The 21,957-nt window shown below is 39.6% G+C and overlaps 1 protein-coding gene across 1 annotated transcript; it reads left to right on the top strand.

The window, feature by feature from the left end:
* The first annotated feature begins 461 nt into the window (after positions 1-461).
* NMBR (neuromedin B receptor) lies at positions 462-18,004 on the top strand. Its single transcript, XM_056344338.1, has 3 exons — positions 462-880; positions 14,845-15,193; positions 17,592-18,004. The coding sequence occupies exons 1-3, from the start codon at positions 465-467 to the stop codon at positions 17,991-17,993; spliced, it is 1,167 nt and encodes a 388-aa protein (XP_056200313.1). The 5' UTR covers positions 462-464; the 3' UTR covers positions 17,994-18,004.
* Positions 18,005-21,957: the final 3,953 nt, after the last annotated feature.

The following is a 21,957-nucleotide window of genomic DNA, read 5'->3' on the forward strand; positions in this document are numbered from 1 at the left end:
GGCCCCGGCGGGCGCGGGGGGAGGCGGGACCGAGGGCGCTCCGGGGGCCGCGGGCAGGCTGCTGTCCCGGGGCCGCGGGCAGGCTGCTGTCCCGGGGCCGCGGGCAGGCTGCTGTCCCGGGGCCGCGGGCAGGCTGCTGCCCCGGGGGCGGTCGCTGCCCCCGAGGCTGGGCTCGGGATCTCGCCCGCCTACCCACCAGGGAGAGGGCTCGTCCGCAGAGCTGGAAGGAAGCGGCACGGGTCTCTTATCCCCCCCCCGGTCCCGCAACACGCCCCCTGCGCCGGCGGGCAGCGCTTCCTCCGCATGTCTGAGGGCAGGAAACTCGGCAGAGGAAAAGCGGGGGCGGCGGAGAAAGGCAGGAGGGAAGGGGGAGAAAGTTGTTTGACTTGCAAAGAGGTGAGGCTTTCCAGTGGCTCCCAACTGCACTGTGCAGTGGAGACCTTCAGTCTGCCCGAAGCTGGAGGATGGGGACAGAGCTGCCGCCCGAGCTCACCGAGGTGCCCCTTGGGGGGAACGGGAGTGCCCAGCCGGTGCCTGACACAGCCCTGCTGCCCCCGGCGCGGGGCATGGCCATGTTCATCGTCCGCTGCGTCATCCCTTCGCTTTACCTGCTCATCATCACTGTGGGCTTGCTGGGCAACATCACCCTCATGAAGATCTTCATCGCCAACAGTGCCATGAGGAGCGTGCCCAACATCTTCATCTCTAGCCTTGCTGCTGGTGATCTGCTGCTGCTAGTGACCTGTGTGCCGGTGGATGCCTCCCGGTATTTCTCTGAGGAGTGGCTTTTTGGGGAGGTGGGCTGCAAGCTCATCCCTGCCATCCAGCTCACCTCTGTTGGTGTCTCTGTCTTCACCCTCACTGCCCTCAGTGCTGACAGGTAGGAAAGCTAGGCTGCCCCTTTTCAGCCCTCTGCAGCCTGGGCTAAGGCTAGCCAGAGCTGGCATGAAAGGTGAACCACCCCTCTGATAAGGGATCCCTGGTCCGCAATCCCCTTATTCCAACTTGTGAGGTGCCCGTGCTTCTCCTTCCCTCACCGGCTGGTGGCAAGTCTGGTACTAACTGAAGTTAGAGGGTGTGCCTGGGCCTCCAGCTTCCCGGGTGCCAGCTGCAAGAACTGGGTTTAGTCCTGTCCTCTGCACCCCTGGGATGGTCCTGTAACTGCCAAGGTGTTGAAATCTTATCCATTAGAGGAAGGTGTTAGACACTAAATATGACCCATGCCAAACCGCAGTGGTAGGTCACAAGCACAGAGATATATTTAATGAGTTTGTTTCTTTCTGCTGAGAAAGTGTGTGTGTGTGCGTATGTGCTTGCACCCTCGTAGAAGAGCAGGCTACCAGAGGTGACTTCCAGGACTAGTTCAGCCTCTGGGAATTTGGAGGCACCAAACAGTTCTGTTGTAATTGTCAGTCTTAAAGTTTGGCTCAAACTATTTGTTCTGCTTCTTCTGAACTTGTAGAAAAAGGGGGGGGGGGGGGGGGGGGGGGGAGAAAAAAAGAGGGGGAAAAAAGGAAAATCCCCCCAAACAAACCAGAAAGTAACACTTCCATCTCCAGTACTTGTCAAATTAGGAAGAAACGAAGAGCTGGACCCCAAGTTTTTCCTCCCAGTCATTATAAATGTGTACTTAAGGGATTTAGAGCAGCTGGGTGGCTGTTGGACTGTGCTTCAGGCTTTGAAAGACAAAATCTTGCAACATAATTGGCAATCTTAAATTAAATTAATTACCTTTCTTCCCTTACCTAAGCAATTTTTTTTTATTATTTATTTTTTTTTAAAGCCAGAAATGAAAATGTTTAGTTCCTTTGCCATAGGTATTACCCCATTTTCTTTTGCTGGGTTTTAGCTGAACCAATGCATTACCTTGGTGTATAATGTAAAGGCTTGAGTTTAGTAATGTATCTTCACACTTACAGTAACATTTCTTTAAAACTTTTAATCCTTTTTTTTTTTGTGTGTGTATAACTGTAATTTATTTCTTTTTTTTTTAACCAAATCAGTAAATCGTTTGATTCCAACTGTGGGTAGTCTTAATGGCCATCAATTTCAGTGGTGTTTGAATCAGGACCTAAAATATTTGTGTATAAAAAGATTGCAACTTATGAAAATAGATTATGTTTTTGAAGAATAGCTTGCAAAATGTGCCTGAAAGTGAACATCTATAACTCTCTGATTACCTCAGTTAAAGAGTATGTCAAAAACTGTCTTGGAGATCCAGGTAAACTTCACAGTTTTCTTTCTGCTCTATTTCCACTGTTTAAAAGTATGAATGTGGTATCTTATTTGAAAAGAGAAGAAGTTATTTGCAGAGATCATCTCTTTAGTGAAATATAATGTGAGGAAATGCTAGTTGTTTAATATTTAAGAATTCATTCATTTACTTTTTATATAGCCCTGAAGCATTCATTGTTGCTTTTTCCATATAATTTTACATCCTTTTAATATTAGTAAAGATTCAAGAAGTAATAATGCTGAATCTGTTTCCACTGAATATATTTAGAATTACATGTCCTAGAAGACAGCTACAGATGGTATGCTGTGACCATATAAGCTCATAATAAATATGATCCTCCACAGTATATACAAATATCAGAAATGGTTATACTAAGAATTTAACAACTCTGTTTCTTTAAAATCTGCAATTACATTTTCAGTTACTGGGAAGAAAAGCCATTTCTTTTTCAGTCAGAAGAGCAGCCACTGACTTCAGTGACCAGTGTCTTGTCTCCTAGGGGCCCGAGTCATCTCTGAGTGAAGCTGGCTGAACTCTGAAAAGAGTTTGGGTTGGATGCAGGTCTACTTTCTTGTACGACATGTTTTGAACTAAAGAGGAGGCACTGGTGTGGAGGGGTTTTTGTCACATTAATTTGTAGTCAGATCCTAACACGTGTCATCTTGACTATATCAGTTATGGGTAATTATGTTGGCAGATCAGGAGTGATGGCAGCATCCTGCACCTAAGAGATGCTGAGGAGACAGGTCCTGGCTGGGAGCAATGTTTTCTCCAGATAAGCAAATCTATCATAGGATGCTAGCAGTTTGCAAACAGTGATAGTACTAAAAAGGCTCCATTATAATCCAGTACATATTTGGTCTGGTATACTATATCTTCGCGGTGACCCCTTTCACAGATAAAGCTCAGAGTACATTTTAATATATTATCATTAAAGCCTTTCCTGCTTTTTACTCCCTATTACCACAGGACTGTGTAGAAGTCCAGACACTGATTACACTAAAAAAACAGATTTAGAAATGTTTAGAGTTCTTTACAGTGTGCCTGTGTGAATTAGGATAAAGGAGGTTGTCCTGGTTTCCATGGTGTAATCAGCACTTATATTTTGTAGAAATTCTGTGTGGCAAATTACATGTATGTGCTACATTTAACAGCAACGGCTGCAGAAACAATAAGCTCTGAATGATCATTACCTACAAACTGAAGCTATAAGGAAGAAAAAGTAGTAGTCATTGCATATATATCTTTTCTAAAGTTGCTTTATTTCATACGGCTGTTTGTCACAGAAGTCCCTTACGGCATCACTAGTGTTTTCAGTGTGACAGACGTGCACCTTCTCTCTGGAAGCTTCATGATCTAATACTGAGATTATTTTGGTTTTGCTTTGTTTTATTTTTGTTTGTTTGTGGGTGGTTGTTTTTTGTGTACAGACATGATACGTAATGTGTAACAGTGTTTCCCATATTTCCCAGGGGCACACTTGCAGATTGAAATTGGCAGCATGCAACAGATCTGCCCAAGGTTACCCATCCCAGGAACAGCAGCTGGTCCCATCAAACAGCCCTTCCCACCCTTGAGCTCCTGTGGGTCTGGCTGCCAAGTGTGGGTGGTGGTGCCTTGCTGCAGCCCCACACATTTTGTGGCAGAGAGGGGTGGGAGGTCATTGGCAGTGTCGGGGATGGAGGCAGCAGAGAAGGTGCAGTGGTGGCACTGGTGGTGCAATGTATTGGCATTAGAAGAGGGTGCGATATCCCTCTCCTCTGGGGTGCACAAGGCAACACAGGAGCCGTGCTGCTGAGCCATCCCTCCTCTCTTACTGCCACACAGGAGATGTGCAGGGACAGCACCCCTGCCCCTCACAGCCACTGGTCCTATTGATTTTCCTCGATCACAGAGAACCCAGACCTCCTCTAGAAACCTTAATAATTCTCAGTTTTAAAAAAAGACAAAACCAGAGACTGGATTACAGAAGGAGAAAACATAATAATTACAGTGGACAACAAATGAAAGAATGAAGGGGGATGAAGGACAAAAATGTACAAAAAAAACCAAACAAAAAAAAGGGAACTAAGGAGGGCATAGGGCTGAATACCCCAAATAGCACTCAGCACACCCTGAAAGTGCCCACAGAGCTGGTGTGTGATTGCCAAGGATGCACTTCCTAGAGGTGCAGTGGGACAAGGTATAAAAAATGGGTCCCCTGTCGAGCTTGTTTCTCCAGGGGCCATGGAATGCAGTTTTGACCAGGGCTAATGGATGTTGTTGATAAAGTCTCAGGACATGGTGTGGTCTTGGATAAGGAGGGTAAAAAAAAAGAGGTGAGAAGTGTTGCCAGAGGGACTGCAGCATGGCACACATGAAAAGGTGTGCCAGTGCCTCCTCACTGTAAACAGGACAGAAGCCGGGGCTGAACCTGACTTGAACTACGTCTCTGACTTGAACAATCCCATAAACTTGTTCACTGCTCCAGGGAGTGTTTTTCCAGTTTATGTCTGTGGTGGGCCATGCAGTTAGCTCAGAATGCAAACAGGGTCCATGGGGCTTGCTGTTTTGTGCCTGGAAAGGAATCTAGGGTAAGGAAGTGGAGTGCAAGTATGGAAAGCTGTTTCCAAGATGCTTTTCATAACTAGAGGTCAGGATGACCATAAACCTTGGTGAGGAGAGGTGGCTGGAGAAGCCCAGGGGGCAGTGGATTAAGAATGAATGCTACAGTGTGCACCTCTGGCCATCTTTGCATTATCATGTATGCTGATGAAAAGCAGTTGTACCTACAAAATGTCAAGAGACATGGGGAACAGACTTTAAAGGAATAAATGATAGTCCCTTAAAATAGCTTTAGATTTGTCCCACATAGTTTTTCCTTTTCTCTTTGGCTGTCATTTAGACATAATTTTTTGTAATCTGTAAAAACAGGATTAAATTTAATTCTGCTACTTTTCTACATTGAATTTTCTTTCTAATGAAAGGTTAGAATATCTTAGCTGAAATACAGTCCTGCTGCACTCTAATGAAGAAAGTGAAGATGCACAGTGGAGCAACTTACCCTATTGCAATTCAAATAGCATCTTCTTTGTATTCTTCCTAAAAAGTGCAAGAGACAAGTACTTGAATACTTGATTAAGCATGTAACAGAGTTATTTCTCAGTAGTGCCATGAATCCTTTCCTATATCATAAAAACAAAGGGATTTGAAAATTTAAATTCATACTTAAATAATTAAATACGATGCCTGAGATACTTAAAATGTGTTCTATAGATTTGCATAGGTAAACTATTTGATAATTGTTTTTGTTTTAATTTTTTATTTCTTTGCTTTCAATTTGGAAGATTGCAATCTGTATTTTTAAAAGTATAAAAGTACTCAACATTTTATGCAAGTTTAATATCTATGTGCTGACTTATGACTACAACTGATAACAAGAACCATTCTGGCTCAGCTGGCAAGTCTACTGCCTCCTGCTTTTTGAGAAACTCAAGAAATGTTTTGAAGATAAATTCAGAAGTGTGAAAAGGTGCCTTAGTAATTACTTCAGGATTTTTTATTAGTAAAATCACCCCTAATAAAATATTCTTTTTACTATTCTTCTGAATTTATTTAAAGTTTCATCTTTTTTTTTTTTTTTTTTTTTTTATGCCAGGTGCTGATTCAGGCTGAAATACAGTGATTAGAGACCTCTAAAATCCTCATTTCTTATTACATGTAGGGGAGCAGGGGAAACAGGAAAGTGGACATGATTTCCTTTCGAGCTCTCATAGCTGATATTCAGGGACTAAAGAGCCTTTACAAGGAAAGTAGTATTAAATGTCATCTTAAAATTATTTACAATTAACTTATTAATTAAATAAAAAAGGGATGACACCACCCCACCCCACACACCAGCAATGCAGAAGGAATTTTATTTATGGAGTAGATTAAGGACTTACCTATTCTAGGGTAAATTTGTCCAAGTTGGGCAATTCAAATCAGCTGTGGAAGAAGTTCCTCTTGTAACCATCTTTACACATCTGAAAATGTTTTCTCAGAAAGTAACATTTTCTTCCAGAGTTAGGCAAATTTTTCTCAGACTTCATACAGACAACACATCTTTTAAACTCCAGCCTTCTTGTGTTGTCCTGGTTTTGACTGGGGTTGAACCACGACAGTGTGTCCTGTGTGGGCTCTTCAGCTCATATGGAAACAGCTTAGCCCTGAGGATGATGGCAAAGTGAGAAATGGCTGTGATGTGTATCCTATTCAGTGATCAATGCAGTGCCTGTGTTGTGCTGGCAGCTTTGATTAATGCAAACGCCAGTGTCCAACAGCCTTTTGTAGGCTGTAAACTAAAATCTGAGAAACTGCTACAAAAGCATTCCTCCTGTTCCCTGTTTCTTTGATCAGTTCAGTAAAAGCCTGTGCCTGTGGCAGATGAAATAGCTGCTAAACAGCAGATCCAGCTGAATTCTTACCAAGCAGGCCTGAACATAAATCTCCATACATTTTTCTATTTGTTTGCCTCTCCCCATAACATGGTACACAATGCCCTTACATATTACATTGCAATGGGTTTATCCAAACTGGACTGTTGGAACCCTCAAGTCTGCATTTAGCAGGTCCTCAGAAATGATGCCAAAGATCAAATATGCTCTACCAATGCTTTCTCTAGGAAAAAGATCTCATATGTTTTCTGTGATGATAAATTTGTTAGAGAATGAATAATAAATATTTTTTATGTATGTGCAGAGCGGTGGAACTCTCAAATATCCTTCCCAAAGGGATCATTTCATTGAATCCTCTTTTAAAATAGTTTAACTATAGAAGAACAAGTTTATTTGTCTTGTGGGTTTTTATTCAGAACCATTCTTCCAGACTATATATTCCTAGGGCTAAATTTTTTTTGTGTGTTTTTATATGTACTAATGAAACAAGGCATATGCAGTCACAATCCCTATGTCTAAACATGTACCTTCACTAGTAACTTCTAAATCCATGCTGAGATTCAGCCCAATTTGACAGTGTGATTACAATTAGCAAGTAAGTTCTTGCAGGTTCATAAGATTTGTGGAAGGTGAGAGGAAACATACCTTGGTGTCCATTGAAAAGAAGCGTGTTTTGAACTTAACTTGACACAACTTGTCAGATGTCAGAGAAAATAACCAAGAGATAAACAATCCATATTAACCTTGGTGTAATTACATCTGCTGCATGTAAATTTAATTGTGTGTTTCCAGCTTTGTATGAGCATATATGTACAAATAGAATTGTGGTGTGTGTTGTGTGTATGAACATGAAAGTGACTTACTCTGTTATGTTGTCATTGTGTCTCATATGATTCTGTTTGGTCCTTCACATGACTATCCCAAATACTGTTCCATTTTTTTCCAACTACTTTTCACAGTTTGGTTTTTTTTTTTGTTTGTTTGTTGTTTTTTGGTTTGTTTTTTTTTTTTTTTTTTACATAGTGTCATGTTTGTGGTTTGGCTCCAGGTTTGTTTGATTGTTTGTATTTTAAGGATTGCTATATTAACTCTTTTGTCTGTGATTTTTTATTGTTCACTTTTTTACCATGGTGTGTACTTGTTTTTTCCATCTACACTGATTTTAATGGAAACTAAGAACAGAAGTTGCTAATGAAACTGCACTGGACACAAGTTTACAAGTGACAGAGTGGAGTCTTCTAGGTGATAATACTGGACCAAATAAATGCAAATGCAATGCTTTTTGAATTTAGCATTTAGAGATTTGGGGTCTAGATTCTCAACTGATAAAAACTAAGTCTGTTCCAGATATAGTAATAGAGGTTTGGTCATTTAGTTCTTCCTGGCTTGGAACATTTCTAAACATATCTGACCATGTAATGTTCTCCTCAATAGTTATGTTATCTGCCATGGCATGGACTGTAACTGAATTCATCAAGGAAATGGGAGGAATTGCTTTCTAACAGCAACAATTTCATACAGGTAAACTGGCACTGAACATATTTTACACTCGGGATTTCTGCTTCCAGGCACTTTAGTTTCTGTAACCGATATTTTTATTGATCTTCTGCTCCAGTAGTGACAATTTTGTGAGGTTTCCTTCATTCGAGTATGTATGGATATCACTGCCGGGAGACATGCAGTAAGCATTACAGTGGATATGCAGATAAGTATGCATCTCTGTCTCATCAGCCTAAGGGCAGGGGTATCAATGGGATTTGAACCAAGCCCATCTGGGAAATGTTTCTCTTCCCTCAAACTCCTTTAACCCTTCAAGATTCCAAAAATAAACTCTGGAAGAATGAGATGAGGTTAGATGTGGGGGTTGTATTTTTTTTCTTACAATAGGATTATAGTGAGGGAGAAGTAATATGACTAAATGGAGAGTAGAGCACTAGGGGACAAAGCCAAACAGTACGTGAGCTTGTCTAGGCTACACATTGCAATGCCTAACCTCTAACCTAGGTGTTGAATTTCTGAGCAGAATCCAACGTCCAGAACTCCAAATTAGTGTTGGAATGAGGTAAATGCTCCAGAAAGGCAATAAAAGCCAAAGAATACACATGCTAAGCTGCCTTGTACTTCCCAGTGGGAAATGCTGTATCCAGGGGTTTGCATGATGCAGCCTGGTAAGAATAAGGTTCTGTCCTCATTGATGAAATGTTAATTTTGGGCCACTGTCTGGCAAGCCTGGGCAATGACTCCCAGACACCCTGGCTGAATGAATGTTCCATTTTGTTCTTGTATAGGCAGGTACCAGAGCTGCTTTTGCCACAGCTGTTTTATGAAGGCTAATGACTTCACTGTGCTCCAGCCATATTTTAAACACAACTTTGAGATCAGGCTCCTCAGTTTTGTTAGGTTTAGTTTCAGGATCCTAATGAAGCTTAGGTGCAAACTGAGTAGGTCTGATCAGGGAGTTCCTGTCATGCACAGCAGCGGAAATACAGCTACTTGCTGAATGTGAGTCAGACACAAACCCACGTTCAACAGTACCAAAACATAAGCCTGAGCACTGAAATTCAATCACTTTTCGAACTGTTATTAGAGCAGTCCATGGTGCGGTTTTGACCTGGGTCAATCAATATTGTCCCAAACAATTTCTAGGCATGATTCAGGATTAAACACAAGCCCAGGAGCCATTACCAACAGAAGTATAAACTACCTATTTTATTTGGGTATAGTGTTCTTGATATTGGGAGATTGAGTTTAATCAAACGGTCATGGGTATCCAGCTAATGCCACTTGGCCTCCAGGCCAAGGAATAGGCTCTGGCACTGTTTAGTTTGCTAATATAGATGTAGCATAAGTTTTTGTTAAATTTGGCTACTGGTTGCCTTCCCCTTCCCCTTCCCCTTCCCCTTCCCCTTCCCCTTCCCCTTCCCCTTCCCCTTCCCCTTCCCCTTCCCCTTCCCCTTCCCCTTCCCCTTCCCCTTCCCCTTCCCTTCCTTTTGCTTCCCTTCCCTCTGCAAGTCCACTGAAGATATGTTTATTAAATACAAATCTATGGGGAATGCTGACATATATGTGAACTTTTCTGAACAATAGCCAGTTAACAATGTACTGTTACTGCTCTTGGGAGGAGAACTGAACAAATTACTGATGATACTTTTAAGTTGTGCAGTTACAAGTAAATGGGTTTAGAGAAGTAGAACTACAAGCCAGGCTACTGGCAGTGAGCTAGCATTGAAAGGTTTGTATGACCTTGTAAGAAATATAGCTGGCTAACATGAGGTGAATGCAGGAGAAAGACATAGCTAGAGAAGAAAAAATCAAAAGGAAAGAGAAAATTTCTCTTCTGAAACACTGGCTGGACAGGCCAGGAAATATATTTACCTGGGAAACTTATGTTTTGATTCTTTTCAGGGTGGAGAAATCATCATCCAAAAAAGTAAATCAGACTTTTTTTGTTGAAGTATTATTGTTAGTTTTTGGCTCAACAGAGCATGTTTCTATAGAGTGGAAAGTTTTTTTCACTTAGGAAAATCTTAGGATTTTCCCCCTGAGAAACACAGAACATATGCCATTGATATTCAGTTTAATTGTGTTTACACATGGTCTGCTAGCCTTCATTTCAAATACTGTTCATTTTATTCAGCTATCAGACCTCTGAGGTGCTGATTCCTGGTGAATGCAATTCTCTGCACTTAAGAGATAAGCGCAGAACAAATATATTGGGAATAACTATAAAAAACATATCTATTTTAAATTGCAAGAATTTATAAGAACAAAATAGAATAAATGTGAATATCAGACTGAGTGTTGTGAAATAAATTCCCACAAAAGTAGACATCAAATGATTCCAAATTATTCTCAGCTCGATAAATTGTTCTGCTCTTAAAGATTGCACTGGAGTTGAGTCAACAGAACTCCCTATCCAAAATTTCATTCTCCTTTAGCGCAGTGGACTGCAAGTGGACACAGTATTAGTATTTTTAAGAAATATTGACCATACGGCCATGTTTTCTATTCAGATATATTTATATCCTTTCACATTGTTAGGCTAAATGCCGTCTTTTTGTGTTTGAAATCCTCATGAAATGACACAATAAAATGCTAACATATAGATGGTGTTGATAAATGACTCTGGTTTGCAGGAAATGCAGTACTTTGACAAAACAACATCACTTCAAACAGAAGGCTTATAATAAGGCCAATGATATCAATCCCTCCAGCTCCAGGATTAAAATGCAAATTAAATCACAGTGCTCTGTATCTGCCCTGCATGAATTAGGTCTCTGCTTGGTTTATGACACTTACTATTTTTTTTTTTTTTTGATTGTAATAGCATGTAGGAAACTAGGTGATAAATTAGGGTCCTATTTGTGGTAGGTGTTATATGAACAGGAACAAGAAGAAGGTCCTTGACTTGAAGGGTTTTTAAGTAGAGACAACAGAAGATACAGAAACAAAAGGGCAAGGAGATATTGAGGCAACTCTGTCTGAAATGGTAGGCTGTAATCATAGTCCAGTGACTGCCTAAGTATGGTCTAGCTGTTTGGTTTTTCTTTTTAATTTGTTTTTGAAGATCATCTCAAAGTAGTCTAGAAAAAGAGGTAGCACTGCAATGGAGGGATAGCTTAGAACTAATGATGGAGCAGCTTCTTTTGAAGTCAAGTGTGTGGGAGGGAAAATAGCATTGTGGATGCAGCAGAACAGGAGTAGAGCTTTGCACTGTTTTTGAGAACTGCAAAATACCTTTATGAAGGCCTTTGAAAGCAAAGATGGGGATAAGTAGATAAGCTGTGCTGGAATTTAGAAGGTAGCAACATGTTATAACTCCGGAGGAAGAGGATATTCTTTTTTCGTCAGTTTTTTGGGCTGTGTAGAAGGGAGGAGATTGCTTTATAACGAAAATGCGCTATACAAACAAAACAGTCTGCAGAATGGGCAAGTTTGTGCTTGTGTTTGTTGGCAGAAACCACAGCTCCAAAGAAAGGAAACTTATAAAAGTATTTCCTGAGTTGGGCTGCCTTTGTCAACAGTGATAATGATAGAGGATGTAGGAAGACAGAATTTACATGAAGGCTTTTAATTAAAACCAAATGCATATTTATATTTTTTCCTGAACTTCGTGGCAACCTATGATTTTCTTTTTTCATCAGTGAAGTAAAGGAAAAGATGGATTTTGCTTACTAATTTGACTAAATAATTTGCACCCTTACTTCTGATGTACCAGTGTTTTTTTATTGATAGAAAACACAATTCATAATTTGAATGGTTGGTGGTATGTTTTAGCCTTACGTTGGTTTTATACAAAGGAAGAGGCTGGGTGTTCATTTTTGGGAACACTTCTAATTTCACTTAGTTTACATTTGATTTTATCTGTAACCTGACTTTTTCTATCTTTTCAGAATTGTAAACAAGAAGACAGATTTTGTAAAGCACTTAGTGCCTTTTCCTTCCTGTTGACGCCAAGTACTGTGCAGGGCTGAGTCCTAGGAAGAAGAGGGCTATCTTGTAGTTAGTTGAAGTAGCAAGAAGAATTTTGGTAGGATTAAATAAGTTTTCTGGGCTAAGCCCAGCTGTTTTGTGAAAAAAGGCAATGCCTTCCAACTTGGAGTCAGTTGCAGCTCAGGGGAAAGAATGCTACTTGCTGAAACAGCAATATATGCCAAGGCACAAAAACATGCCACATCTTCTGCTAATGTAAAGACTTCTGAAAAGGACTCCCATTTAGATATTAACCAGACCAAATACTGCTAAAATAATTAATTGTAACATGGTCATTTTCTTGGGTAACAGCACTGTGGTCAAAACAGTTTGAAGCACAGCAGTGGGAAAAGAGAGGGAAAAAAAATATCCGTAGTACAAAACATGATTTTTATCCAATGTCCTCCCTGCTGCCCTGACAAAATCCCCAAAACAGCTCTTCCCCATCAATGCAGAGTTTTAAAGAAATGAGCAGATGTAAGGACTTGACGTCACCTCAGTTGAATGAAATGAAATAGGTCTGTCTTGATGTAATGAAATCAAGGCAGACAGCAGTAGGAAGCAAATTATTGAATAATAAGGTCACAGTTTGTGCTGTGGAGACTTTGAGCTTTGTCCAGAGGCTTCTATACTTCTTATGGCAGTATAAAGGATTTCTTTACACCTTGGTGTCCAGGGAGTTTCTCATTGTGTGTTAGAAGAAATTGTAAACATAAATTAACAGAGACAGTTTACTGAGGTTTATTTTCTACTCCATGATATGGGTGAAGACACTGAATTCAGAGAGGATATGAACATAAGTAGTCATCATTTATAATTATTTAGTGATAAGGCAATTTATCACAGTCCTGAGAAAGACGACTCCAAGGCACATTTTATGTGACTCAAATATTCTCTGAAGAAAAAGTTTGCTAGGGTACAAAGACAGTGCTTTGATCCAGACATTTTCATGGCATAGCCAATTGCACTGTTGGTTGCCAAGAAACTCACAAATTGATGTATGGGGCTATAGCTTTTACCCACATTTTTTTGGACATCTGCTCAAGGTGTTGAGGTGCTATGAAGTACCTCTCAGGACCTGCAAGTCAGCCATAAAGGGTATTTGGGATCACAGCTTTATTTCTCAGCATTTTTTTCAGCAACAATGTTATATTTAACCATAACCTTACCCTTGGTATGTATATAGACACCTGCTCATACCCATACATATTTTCATTTGTATATGTATGTATATGTATCTATATGCATTGACAAGGAGTTATATCACCAAGTGGAGACATCTAAGTTAGAGTTCTTCTCACTATAAGCTCATTGTACAGCTAACAGAGAAAAAGAAGCAACTCAGAGAGTGATTTAATACACCTAAAATCTGAATCACCCTTTGAAAGTACATCTCAACCGAGTAGAAAGACCTTAAAATGAATAAAATTATGTTCCTGGAATATGGATCTCTCCTGAATGCCTTCTTCCTGTTAAAATTTTCTTTAGATATTCAATAAAAATCACTTTTCCATTTCTCAAAACTCTGCAAATTCAGAAAAAAACCCTCTGCCATTCCAAAGCAAATCAAAACTAGAAACAAAAAATTGAAGAAGCAAAAACCCCCAACCATCAGATAAAGCGACCTTCCAGATTACATGGCTTAGTCAAACTGAAATGTTTTGTTTAATATTTGTTTTTTAGTAAAAAACATTAAAACATAATTTACTTACATTTTGAAAAAGAGTTTTCAAAATAAATTAAAAATCTAAGCAAAACATTAAGGTATCCTTGAAATATTTTTCTCAGGCTGTATTTGGCCTTTTAAAACTGACCTTTTCTCATGGAGAAGGTATCACCTTCTACAACAATATTTTTAAAATAAAAGAGTTCCTGACCAGAGTCTACCTCTATTTATTTTACTTTGCTGTACTGTGAGATTTCCATTCTTTGCAATTCTCCTGTTTTCATTGTTATGAAATTGCCAATTCTACAAAGGTTTATATGTAATCATATGAGACAGTTTCCCAAAAAATCGTGTAGAGCAGCAGCTTCCAATTATTGATGTGGAAATATTTACTTTATTTAAGAGTTTAATACTTCTGCACAAGTTCCATTGGGAATCATTCCTGCCTGGCTTTACATAGATGCGTATATTCCAGTTGTCACACTCAGGACAGCATATCTGTCTGTGGAAAGGTGCTGGGGTGGAAAGGCAAGAGACAGCACAGCAGCAGGTGTTGCTGGTCTGGGAAGAAGTGGTTAATGTTGATTACAGCCCTGTGCTCTGGTGGGGAGCAGGAAAGCTGTGTTGGTGGGCAGGAGGAAGTTCTGGGCTGTGGCAGCCCAGGAAGGAAGTAAACTGTAGTGGGCAAGTGTTGGTACAGGAGTGAGGTGGAAGTATGGAGGTAGGATGTGCATCCGGGGATTTGTTGGAGGGGGGTTGGAGAGAAAGAGTAATCATGGTTGCTTCTGTGCTTTCACCAGGCTGGCACAGATCAGCCACCTACAATCACAGGCTATATCCCAGGGCTCCTTTTGCCATCTTTGATGGGTACATGTACAGGTGAAGCTAGACATTTAGAGAATACAAATTTATGAAAGGTTACAAACCCCTTGGTATTTCAAATAAGAACACAATATGACATTATTGTAATCAAAGGCATGAAGTGGCCTTATGCATCACGTGTTGAATTTGAAAAGATACCTTTTAATTTGCACCTGCATTTTGATCCATTTCAGGTACAAAGCGATTGTAAATCCCATGGACATCCAGACCTCCAGTGCAGTGCTATGGACCTGTCTTAAAGCTGTCGCTATCTGGGTAATCTCCATGCTCCTAGCAGTTCCCGAAGCAGTGTTCTCTGAGCTAGCCCACATCAATGACACGGATAATGCCACTTTCACAGCATGCATACCATATCCCATGACGGATGACATGCACCCGAAGATCCATTCTGTGCTGATTTTCCTTGTGTATTTCCTTATCCCTCTCACCATTATTAGTATCTACTACTACCATATTGCAAAGAGCTTAATAAAAAGTGCTCACAACATCCCTGGAGAATACAGTGAGCATTGCAAAAGACAGGTAAGCAATTTGCTTTTTACATCCTGATGAAAGATTTGTGTGCTGTATATGCTTAACAATGGAAGTACAGGAACTATAACATCCAGATTGCTGGATTTCACAGAGGACTTGTTCTGTTTTCCACATGCATGAAATAAGCCAAGGATTATCTGAAAAATCTTGTTTTCACAATTGCTCAGTATTAAGCCCAGTATGGAAATGTATATGAGCAAGGAAAAATATAAATTCAATGCTATCAACGTACGTTCTTAACAAGAAGCAGTATCAGTATATGTGTTTGTATGTGTTGTTACTATAACCATTACTTGTGTTCTTAGAGAGGGACAATGTTTCTGTAGTTAATGCTGGTGCTGGTGGCTTCACCTATCTCTATAGGTGGCCATTTTGAGAAGAAATCTTACCTAAACTTTTTGAGAAGCTCATTTTATTTGTGCCTGGAAATGAAAAAAAACCCCAACCCTGACATAGGCAGGGAAAATTTTTCTTAGGGGATCAAAGGTTCTTCTGAGACCAAGGAGTGCTGAAAATATGAATGCAGTGTGCAAATTTATTCTTCTTTGGCTTTCTCAGTAGAAATTTCTTTCTACTGAGACAATCCTGAACTCACACTTTTCTAATACTCTTTCTGTTACGGATGCTATAAAACTTTTGGTACAGGTTCTGTATACCTTTGAGACAAAGCATTTTAAAATGCTGGACAAAGTCAGCTTCCCTGTAAGGCACAGGAAGCAATAAGATAGCAACAAACTGTTCATTAGCAGGAATATTTGTATATACAAACAACAGTTTTTGCAGTGAAAGTGCCTCAACCGCTTTACAAAAGCATTAGTATTGATAGGGAAAAATAGTTATGCCCATCAAAACAATCAGGAAGCATTTTCTCTGGCAGTATTTTAGAAAATACTTTTATATGCACTGAAATCTCTTTGCACATATAGCATGTACATATTCTTTCAAAAAGAAAGACCACATTCCCTCATGTCCTTTTTACTCAGCATTTCATTTCTACTCTAGTCTGTTTCTTGTCAAAAATGCATACATATTAGCACTTCATGTATTATTTTATTTTCCTGTGAAATATAGAGAGCCTTTTGGCTGAACCCTCAGGATGGAAAAATATTTAATTTATATCACATTTCTGAACCCACATGTATTTTCAAAGTAAGAACATATTTTTTCATTCTATTTAACTTTTTTCTTTTTGTTAATCTATGAGGCTCGGAAGAATAGAAAATTCTGTTATACTTACATATCTTCCAGCAAAAGGAAATAAATCCAGACTATTGTTATCAACTCTCATTTCTTTAGGCCATAGCACAAAAGTGTAATATTCACCCACCGTACCTCTGCACCTTTTAGTCTGCCTTTGCAATCTGTCTGAGTGCAAATCCTATCAAATCGGAATGTTAGAGTTTTCTCACCTTTTGTGAATTCCCCACTGGTTTTGGTTTAGATAGAGCCATGAAAACTACTTACAGATTTATTTCACAGATCTGGAAACCCTGTTAGAATAAATTCACTTGATTTTTTCAGAAAATTGATCAAAGCCAGAAAACTTTCCTGCCTTTGCAAAACTTTGGTACCTAACATACCTAATAAATCTTTTGGGAGGAATGGGTAGGTTTCTGCTTCCCTCTGGTGCATCCTACCTGGCCAGTTTCTCTCCCTCTTTCAGTTTGGAGCTGCTGTGTATGATCATTTACTGTCAACTTTTCAGCCACTCTCGATAGCTACATTTTAAACATTGTAATCATTATACTTTAGCACTGCAATCAAGGTACATTTCTTTCATGTCATTGTTGAAGATTAACTGAAACTTCCACCTTACCCTGGAATTAAGATGCTTCAGACTGTGCAATGCAGTTTTGGTAGTTTGCCTACGAGAGAGAGGCACAACCTGAGGCATTTCGGGCAAAATAATGGGATGTAAGTACCATTGTACAGCTAACACCCTAGCAACGTCTCTACATGTCACTCACAACATCTCTAGATTTCAAAGCTAACAGTCTTTAAATAGCTTTGGAAGTAAAGATGAGTTGCAAGCCAAGTGCTGAGATCTCATCAGAAAAGGTTATGTTTCATGAAATTCTTTGGTGCATGCTTTCAGGCTAAAAGCCAGTGTTTACTTGGGTCATGAATCACTCACACTGTGTACATCATATAGAAAGAGCAACCTTCTGTAACTGCAGAGGGCTAGGATCTTTCACTGAAAGTAAACTGGAAGTGGGAAAGTAAATGAAATACAAAAAATAATTCAGCCCCTGAGGGAAGCATTTTTACTGGCCTTACTTATGACAGTTTTTAAAGCCAATACAAAGCAAAATGCTACATGTTTTAATTAAGTCTGTTATGTGGAATAGTTCAGTGTTGTTCAATTGGGTTCTTTTCACCTTTTTAGATGGAAACTCGGAAACGTCTGGCAAAAATTGTCCTAGTTTTTGTTGGCTTCTTTGCTATCTGCTGGTTTCCTAACCACGTGCTATACATGTACCGATCTTTTAATTACAATGAGATTGATCCATCGACGGGACATATGGTTGTTACCTTAGTGGCCCGAGTGCTAAGCTTCTGCAACTCTTGTGTCAATCCATTTGCACTGTATTTTCTCAGTGAGAGTTTTCGAAGACATTTCAACAACCAGCTTTGCTGCAGGAGGAAAGATCAGCAAGAGAGATCTGCCAGCTACTTGCGCAACTCTTCTGCCATTCAAATGACTTCCCTGAAAAGCAATACCAGGAACACAGTAACTAGCATGACACAACTGAACGGGCACAACTTGAAACAAGAAATGTCATTATGATTTAATAGGTGTGATTTTTGACTGTGGAATGAATTTGAACTTTTTATTTGCAGTTTTTAACTGTCATTTGGTTCTCATATGCTTAGACCATCTGAGTCCTGAGAATAGAACATCTGTTAAAGTCTGGCCAATCTGAGGTTATTTCACACTTAGTCTTACTTTTAGGTAGAAGTTTGTGGAGAAAACAAAACCGACTGGCTCCTATTGTACTTTAAAGGAGTTGTTAATACATGTTTACTATATAAGAAAGCAAAATAATGGTGTGAGTATTAGTGTAGCTGATATAACACTGCTTTAAAAAGTATAGATTTTCTGATCCGAAATACATGTATTCTTAATTTAATATTGATCCAGGATTATGTCTTACTCTAATAGATTTTGCATGATTTAACTGTGCTGTGTGTACAAGCATTGTTCATTAAGACTGATCACTGATGAGCATCCAGCCCATGAGACCAGACAAGTTCTATCCTGAAATAATCCCCAAGTAATGAAACATAGGTAGCTGGCACTGGTTGCTCAGTACCAGCTCTTTGCTCTCTAGATCTACTCCTTTTGCACACGCTGTTTAGCAGTCTAAACAAAGCCTAAGTACTGTTGAAATCTCAGCTTTAAAAGACCTTTTCTTTTCCTGAAGGCCCTTGTGCATAAATAGTCAATACACTTCTGAAAATCCTATCTGGGATGCCTAAAAGAAGGCTTTACAAATGTTTCTGGTAAGTCACCTCAGTGCCATGAACAGTGCACAGGTCTCTGGCAGTATTCCTAGGAGGACATTTTCAAGGTACATGGTCAGTACAGAGCTGGGATTAAAAAAGCAGGGAATGGTGGGTGAGGCTGTAGGTACCAATTATCATCCTGTCCAGAATAAATTTGCTAGGAACGCTTACCACTTTCTCTTTGCATTCATATTCCTCTGCTAGGAATACCTTATGCAAGGCTTGCAAGCTGCCCTTGTGCTCTGAAGAGCACAAGAAAGCATGCAGTTCAGCTTTAAATACTATTTTTTTAACCTTTTTTTTATTATTATTTTTATTTTTTCTTTTTTAAAAATCAGTTCACATGTCAATGTAGGTAGCCAAGTAAACATAATGACTGAATCTTGTTGCTGCAACAACTCATATAAAGCTACCCATATAAAAGTATCTAATCTACCTCAGGGCTGCACCAGCTGTTGCTGCAGGAGCTGATGGGGCTGGAACAGGTTCTCCCTTTATATCCAGCTGCATGCTGTCAGGCGAGTAACGCTTCCCCAACCCGGGTGAGAGGTCAGCTTGTGCAGGGTCTGTTTTGGGTCTGAGCTCTAGAGAGGAGATGCTCACAATGTCATTCTTAGGAGAAGGGGCAGTAATGACTGACAATGGCACCTTGTGGAAGTATTTTTTTATGGCCAGTAATGACTGACAATGGCACCTTGTGGAAGTATTTTTTTATGGCCAGTTAATGAGCCAAATTTAATTTTAAATGGCCTTTAAAAAAAAAAAAAAAGTGTGGAACTGCTCTACCACAGATCTTTCTCTGTCACGACACTGTAGCCTGTCCTTCTGCAGTGACTTCTTGAAGGTGAACAGTTAGAAAGTACACTAGAAAGTTAGACTGGATTTCAGAATTAGTTACTAGTCTTATAATTTCAAAAGCTGAAGTGCTAATGCAGGGTAACAGCTTACTGTTCCTTTTGTCCCTATTAATGCACTTGCTGTTACTTAGTTCTATTTGTAACTCCGTGGAACTAGCTGAAGTTCAACATTTCTTTTCCAATTCCTCCACCTTCAAGGCTAGTTATACCCCTACCCCAATTTTTAAAGCAACAAGAAGACATATTGATGTAACCTGTAAATGATTTTAGCCAATTGCCTGAAAAAAATCGCCAATTGTTAGCTGTCAACAGGGAAAGTAACAAGTTGAAGGTCTGAATGTCAATCAGTGTGGCCCAGCTGGTGAGACCTATAGCATGTAATGTAGTTAACTTATGAAGTCCAATGTGGACCAGCTCCATACTGCCTGCCCTGGCTGACTGCAGTGGCCCTGTGGCTTCAGTGGCTCCTTGGAAGACTATACAAAGGAACAGATTGCCATGGATTTGTGAATCTATCTATAACAGTTTAGGAAATTGTCATCCATAACTGCCTTACACTAGCTCATCCTCCTTTTTCTCCATTTTGCCTCATCTCTCCATGCCTTAGTTCTCTGTGAGCCCACGTGTTCTCAGAACTTCTCTTTAATTTTATGCCTCTAGTTCCTCCTGGATGCCAGCCAGAGTTTTGGATTCCTCTCTTCTGATCAGTCTTGAATCATTTTTACTCATGGATATTTTATACCTACAAAACACAAAAGCTGGAAGTCTTCCTTTCTTATTTCTCAATGGTGGTCATTGACTGATCAAATTTCCCTTTTATTTCTGCGTTTTATTTTCTGGTTCTCTGCTTCTGGTTTTGTTTGGCAATCTCTCTTCACAGCATAACATTTCATAGGACTTCTAAATCCGTTGGGTTTTTTTTTTCCTGGAGGCATTTGTCTGATGTTGAAATTACCAGATGATACAGGTACCCTACCGGAAAAATAGTAATCTAATTTATAGTAGATTTGATGCTTGTGTTCGATTCATACTTTTCACTCAGTGTCTCAAATTTCTATATATGGTATGGACAGCATGTGTCTGTCTTCTGGCAGAACTACAAGTGACAGCCTGCTCTTTTTTGTTGCACAGGGAATGTATTCCCAGGTAAACTATAACTCCTTCTTGTCAGGAACTCAGTACAATTTTGGTTCATTATTTTCCAGGCTTAATACTCAAAGCCTGTTCTGATGAAGTAACTTAAATTGTATATGCATCCTTTCAAATTCTTGTAGCATGATATGAGGGAATTAGTTAATCTGCCTGCAGCTTTACTACCTGTATTGCTAACCCAACATGCATTTTTGGAAGTGTCTGTTACTGTGCTTTTGTACACATTGTGTACAAGTGCAACTGCATGTACTCTTTCCAGACAACGCTGCTTGCTAACAATTAAAAAAAAAGATTGTAGAATGCATTATATGAAGCATTTTCTTCTAACTGTAGTCAAAGCAACAAAGGAAATCTGTAAATGAGATCATGTCATCTTTCCAAGTACTACATTGAGATCTATGCCAAAAAAGTTGTTAAATGCCATCTGATTCTTTTTTTTTTTTGTTATGAAAACTTTCTTATTTCAGAAACATCAGTTCTTTTCTATCTTCCTCTCCTGAGCTTTGAATTGGTTTCCTTCAGAAATACTTTTGCAATATTTGAGAAAACTACCATCCCTTCTCACAGTCTTTGAAAAATGGGAGAATAGAGGTGATTACTGTTTCCTCTATGTAAGACTTTTTTTTCCCCTAAACTAGTGCTAGTACAAAATAAATCTGATAGCATCTTGTTAACCCACCTTGCCTGTTATAGAAATATTACAATGCTGAATCCTGAAATGTCATTACGATTGAATTCTCAACAGATCTGAGCTGTCTCGTTTAGCATTACACTGTGAGGTGATAATTGTCTTCAACAAAGCCACTTTGGTTACAATACAGCACAGTCCTTACATTTTGCAACACACCTGCCCCATATATACTTTTCTTAACTCAGAACAGATTCACAGAAGTATAAGCACAGAAAGAGTCAGTTTGGGAATAGGAGTGAAAAATGCTTTCTCATAACTTCAACAGACTCATAAGAAGTTGAAGATTTGCAATGTTGATTTCCAATACCATTTCTTGTTGCACGACAGTCAGCCTTTCAATGACATCATAACCTCACAAAATCATTTGATACCTTTGAAAATCCACCTGCATGTTTGTAGTGCTTGTAACAGTCACAGGGCTCTACATGGATGCTTGGTGTTACCTGCTACTGTCTTCTTCCCTCCTTCTGGTACCACGATAAGTCTTACTCTCCCGTCTGAAGAAGTTTAGAGGGGCCCCACCCACTGTGGCAGAAGCAGGTATG

The sequence above is a fragment of the Falco biarmicus genome, chromosome 6 (assembly GCF_023638135.1).
Source record: "Falco biarmicus isolate bFalBia1 chromosome 6, bFalBia1.pri, whole genome shotgun sequence".
Lineage (NCBI taxonomy): Eukaryota > Metazoa > Chordata > Aves > Falconiformes > Falconidae > Falco > Falco biarmicus.

What these genes read in the sequence shown, in the direction of transcription:
- NMBR (XM_056344338.1), top strand. Translation starts at nt 465, where the DNA reads ATGGGGACAGAGCTGCCGCCCGAGCTCACCGAGGTGCCCCTTGGGGGG. An exon ending in ACTGCCCTCAGTGCTGACAG is followed by an intron (nt 881 to 14,844) that starts GTAGGAAAGCTA and finishes GATCCATTTCAG; the next exon opens with GTACAAAGCGATTGTAAATC. An exon ending in GTGAGCATTGCAAAAGACAG is followed by an intron (nt 15,194 to 17,591) that starts GTAAGCAATTTG and finishes TCACCTTTTTAG; the next exon opens with ATGGAAACTCGGAAACGTCT.